The 5,727-nt window shown below is 49.5% G+C and overlaps 1 protein-coding gene across 1 annotated transcript; it reads right to left on the reverse strand.

The window, feature by feature from the left end:
- Window positions 1–2,798: 2,798 nt before the first annotated feature.
- On the reverse strand, window positions 2,799–5,203 carry Hcar1 (hydroxycarboxylic acid receptor 1). The gene is given in 2 exon segments (XM_059249380.1): window positions 2,799–3,810; window positions 3,812–5,203. Coding segments are annotated over 2 exon segments (1,161 nt in total). The 5' UTR covers window positions 4,802–5,203; the 3' UTR covers window positions 2,799–3,639.
- Window positions 5,204–5,727: the final 524 nt, after the last annotated feature.

The raw sequence follows: 5,727 nt of genomic DNA on the forward strand, positions 1-5,727 counted from the left end.
GGGGTTTTTTTTGTTTGTTTGTTTGTTTTTTTAATTTTTGCGTGTAGGATGAGCGTGCACTCCACTGTGAGTGTATGTGGAGAGCAAATCAACACCTGGTGTCATGCCTCAGGAGTGACTTTTAAAAATGGTTTGCTTGTTTGTTTGTTTATTTATTTACTTACTTATTGTGTGTGTGTGTGCGTGCGCGCGCACGTGTGTGCGTGCGTGCGTGCGTGCGTGCACAGGCATGTGTGAACACATAAGTGTAGGTCAGAGACACACTTGTAGGAGTCCTTCCCCTGCATAGGTCCCTGGGTGGATCAAGCTTAGGCATCAATCAGCCTTGGTGGCCAGCACCTTCACCCACTGAGTCGTCCTGTCAGCCTCTGCCTTGTTTACTTTGGTTGTTGTTTTGTTTTTAAGATGGAGACCTAAGGCTCCCCCATTCAGGTAGTCTGGCCAGTGAGCCCCTCCCCTCCTGTCTCCGCCTCCCCGGCTCTGGGATTACCAACTTGTGCTGATATATGAGTTCTACAGACTAAACTCAGGTCTTGTGACTGGCTAGTAGCCTCTTTACTTATGGAAGTAGCTCCCTAGCCAGTTTCCACAGATTTCTATCACATGGCAGAGGCCAGACGATCTCAAATTCAAGACCAGCAAGTTAGCCGGGTGATGGTGGTGGCACATACTTTTAATCCCAGCACTCAGGAGGCAGAGGCAGGCAGATCTCTGAGTTCAAGGCCAGCCTGGTCTATAGAGTGAGTTGCAAGACAGTCAGGATTACACAGAGAAAACTTGTCTCTGAAAAACAAAATAAAAAAAAGACCAGCAAGTTCCAGGCCAGGGCTATGCCGTGAAGCCTTGTCTCAAAAACAAAATAACAATAACGATAATAATAATAATAATAATAATAAAAAACATGGAAAAAAAAAGAGGATATGTGATCCTTGATGCTGGTAAGAATTCTTGCTTGGCGGGACTCCTTCCTAGGAGGCAGAAGGCAGGTTGTAGCAATGGAGTGGCTGCTTAGGGGCTCTTGACTTGAGTGTCTGCTTCTTTATACATATTTTAGATGTATCACATGCTAATGTGTCAGTCACTACAGAGTCACCATGAGATTCTCAGTCCTGGCTCGCAAAGGCATACATTCCCCTTTTCCTTTTCCTTTTCTTTCTTTCTTTTTTTGCTTTGTTTTTCGAGACAGGGTTTCTCTGTGTAGCTTTACACCTTTCCTGGAACTCACTCTGTAGCCCAGGCTGGCCTCGAACTCACAGAGATCCGCCTGGCTCTGCCTCCCCATTGCTGGGATTAAAGGCGTGCGCCACCACCGCCCGGCTTTCCCCTTTTCCTTTTCTGTCTCTTTCTTTCGACATGGCCAGAGCCTAAGCATCCTGTCACTGGGCACCTTTCCACTCTTCCTGAAGCCCTCTCCCTGCTGTGTGGCTGCTCATCCACTCTGCAGCTGTTGAGAAAAGCCATGGCTTGCTTCCTCCTCCTCCTTCTGCTGAGATTCACAGCTTGCCTGCCCTGGGATTTTTCTTTTAAACTTTAATAAAATTATCCTCGAGCTTAACAACAAACCACATGCAATGTCGTAAGTCATTATTGAAAACTTGGAGCCAGATGTAGGGTCTCATACTTTACGTGCACATAGTCATTCAACAGGTATTTATTTATCATCTACTGTAAGCAGGTAGTCTCCTTCTAGGCACCTGGGACAAAACAGTAACAAAGTCCTTGTGCTTCAAGATTATACATTCATTGAATCTGCCCCTAAACCCTGTGGAGTCAGATTTACCCCTGTTGGACAAATGGAGGAATCAAAACTGAACATGGTGATATAAAATCTTCCCTAAGAGCACACATCTAATAAGTATTTAAACTAGGAATCAAACTGAGATCCACTTGACTGTGCAGCCAATACAATTGTTATTGAATTAATTAAGTGTGTGTGTGTGTGTGTGTGTGTGTGTGTGTGTGTGTACACACACAGAGGCCAGAGAACAACTTTTGGGGGCCGGTCCTCTCCTTCCACCTAATGGGTCTCAGGGATGCTCAGGTTGTCAGCATGGCAGCGGGCCCCTTTACACCCTAAGCCATCTCCCCAGCCCTGTAGCCAGATCGTATTTTTGGCTACCAGGCTGTACAAACACCTCGGGCAAGGGAAACCATAGCCATAGCCTAGAGGAGTGTCTCAGGCTAAGGACATGAAAGTTGTCAAGGTCCCTGCCTGGGGGAGAGCACCCTGGGAGTTGGAGAAAGTGTAAACGGAAGAGTGACTGTCACCACTTTGGAAGTGGAGCTAAGGTTGACACAGGACCCATTTTTCCTTTCTCCAGGACAGGAGCAGCCTGCAGTTCACAAAAATCATCCGGTTGTGAGAGTTCCAGGTAGTATTTGGAGAACACGTGTGCAAGAGGGAGGCCCACAATAGGGGGAGATCCCGATAATTGATTAGGCACTGTTCAACAAAAGGGAGAGGAGCTGCAATGTCTCTGCTCGCCCCGCCCCCGGAATTTTTTTTTTTTTTTTTTTTTTTGGTTTTTCAAGACAGGGTTTTTCTGTGTAGTTTTGGTGCCTGTCCTGGATCTCGCTCTGTAGACCAAGAATTTTTTTTTTTAGCATTGGCTAACAGCACTGTAGCTCAAAGAGGCCTCAAGGGGTTGGGAATGGAGCTCTGCGGAAGTGCCTAGCTCATGGAAGGCCCCAAGTTCAATGCTCAGCACCAAAGACAAAACAGATGAGGATACAGGATGGTGCTGAACAACACAATGTGTATTCAATAAGGACTTGAGAATGAATGAATGAATGAATGAATGAATGAATGAATGATTTTTTTTTTGTTTGTTTGTTTTTCGAGACAGGGTTTCTCTGTGTAGCCCTGGCTATCCTGGAACTCGCTCTGTAGCCCAGGCTGGCCTCAGACTCACAGAGATCCGCCTGGCTCTGCCTCCCGAGTGCTGGGATTAAAGGCATGTGCCACCACTACCCGGTGAATGATTTCAACGCATACACAAGCAGTCAAAAACAATCATGCTTGAACTGGCACATCCCAATAAGGACTCCTGGCTGCAGGGCCCAGGCTCTCAGCTTCCTCTGGAGAAACTAGAGCAGTTAGACATGTCCCTCAGCATCTTTGAAATGCAAACAAAGCAAAACCAAACCACCTAAAATCAGAAAAATGCGGAGCTGGAAGGTTGAAATAGATTCTTTTTGCTGTCCTCCTGGGCTACCTAGAAGTCCAAACACTGAAAAGGAAATGTATGGTGGCTCCCCAGGGAAGATGAAAAACCGGCCAGAACCAAGCATCCTGATGTAAAGAGTCTGCTCAGCTGGAAATAAATGTATTGACTTAGTCCAGTTTCTATTTTTTTTTCCTGTCCAGAAAATACTGACAAGTTATCAAGTTCATTAACTCTCTCGGAGCAAGAATAAGACCCAGCAACACTCATACCTATTTTCTCAGCCAAGTAAAATGATACAGGCTCTGAACAGTTCCTAACCCAACACACGTTTTCCTTCACACACACACACACACACACACACACACACACACACACACACACACACCGTCCCCTCACCATATAGCAATCAGAGTACTTGAACACAACCAACTCACTTCAAGCACCTTCTAGAAAAGGTTGAATGATGTGGATTTCATTTCCATCTGAGTAAGAGAAAAACACAGCTGAGACAGGGTGGTGACATTTTTGAAGTCCCCCCTCCATTTAACTCACAGTTGCCCATCCTTCTGCCTTGCTCTTGGGCTGTTTGTCTTAGTGCCATTGAACACACTTGGAGATCCCACTGCCCGTCTGATGGCCTCTGGGGAGCTATTTGCCCCATCGATGGGACACTTACGACAGAGGGTGGAAATTGGCATCTCTTCTGACCTCTGTGTCTTCGAGCGTCCTGGGCGTTTGGGTCTCCGACTGCAGATTTTGAGCTTGGTATAGAATTTGGAGAATGAGGGGCTTGAGAAATAATAGACGAGAGGATCCAGCATGCTGTTCAGGTAGGTGAAGCTGAGGGTGACGTGGAGGGCTGTGTGGACAGAGGGGTCACAGGCGCTGGAGGGCACCGTCCAGAGGAAGTAGAGCCTGGCCAACACGCTGGGCAGGTAACACGTGATGAACACGGCAGCCACCACCATGATGAACCGGGTGGCCCTCTTTATTCGAGCCTGTCCCGCCAGCTGCTGCCTCTGTCTCAGGCTCCAGACGACTTGGAAGGAGCAAAACAAGATGACAGCTAGCGGCAGGAAGAACTCCAGCTGGAACATGATGTCGTGCCACCCGTTGGCGGACTCCATGATGAAGCTCTCGCAAGACGACACCGTCTCCTGCGCACACAGGTGACTCTCCATGAGAAGATACACAGTCCCCAGGATGACCAAGGTCCAGAGCACACAGGCGGTGGCGGCTGCTGTCCGACTGGATACGGCGTTCATCGTATGGTGGGGGTGGACCACTTTGAAATACCTGTCCGCAGCCACCACCGTGAGGAAGACGATGCTCCCGGCCCTATTCATGGCCAGCATGAAGAGGACCAGGCGACAGGGAATATCCCCAAAAATCCAGTGTCTATGTCTGAGGTAATAGTCTGTGCGTAAGGGCAGGCTGATCATGAGGAGAAAATCTGCCACTGCCACGTTGAAAAGGTAAACAGTGCTTGGCTTCCAGGCCTTCACGTGAAAGCAGAAACCACACAGCGCTATCCCGTTGCCCAGGGCACCAAGCACGAAGGCCAGGATGAGGAGCGGTGGCATCACCTGGGAGATGGGGTCCCCCTCGATGAGACAGCATGACCCGTTGTCCATGGCAGTCGGAGAGCAGACGCGTGTCCTCAGGTGGCCGGCACAAAGGCGCAGACGCCTGTCTGAACACTACCACTCCCCCAGCGGCTGGGCCTCTAACCTCATCGCCCTGGGATGCAGACGTTAACCCCCCACAAGAGAAACTTCAGGCAGGAAATGAAAGCCTGGAGCAGGTCCTTTCTCTTCCCCAGCAGCCTGGATCACAAGCTCCACGTCCCCGGCAGGGGTGAAGCCTGTGGCTGGGCCAGGCTCGGAGGTGCAAGCCGTTTTCCATACGTGCGCATTTCTGGGATGCAGCTCTGGGGTCCGATGGGATGCATGTTGCAGAGGAATAGCGGGACCCAGCCCTGGGGATGATTTTTCTTCTCTGCTTTTGTCTTCGGCCCCACAGTCTGCTGCAAAGTGCTCAGAGCTGCCCAGAAAGCTTGGGGGGGGGGGGGGAGCTTGTTTGCCCTCCCTCCTGGTGGAGAAATCTAAACATTTCCTGGAGTCATTCTGGGCCTCTGCCTAACTCTGTTCCTCCCTAACCTTTGCCTGACTGCCCCTGTCCTTCCCAATCCCCTGGGACACTCCCCTGCAGTGCCAAAGAGGGGAGACTGTGTTCTGCAACCTCTCAGGGCCGCGTCCTGTGCCCACACCCAAAAATACAGCTTGCAACACTCGGGAGGGCCTGCAGAGAAATGAAGTTCTAAACATGACATCCTTCAGGAATCAGAAAAATTCCTCGTGGGCTGAAGGTGTAGCTCAGAGATGGTGTGCAAAACTCTGGGCTTTATGTCTATCTCCAATCCTTCTAAAGAGATACTCAGATTGTACGAAGGGTACCACCTTTCCCCTTCTGTCTCCATGAGGCCGCCCCTTCCAGAGCAGCCAGGTCCCTGCTCTGCTGGGAAGCAGAACTTAGTCAGTTACTTTTGCAAAAATTTGGC

Source organism: Peromyscus eremicus, chromosome 23, assembly GCF_949786415.1.
Source record: "Peromyscus eremicus chromosome 23, PerEre_H2_v1, whole genome shotgun sequence".
Lineage (NCBI taxonomy): Eukaryota > Metazoa > Chordata > Mammalia > Rodentia > Cricetidae > Peromyscus > Peromyscus eremicus.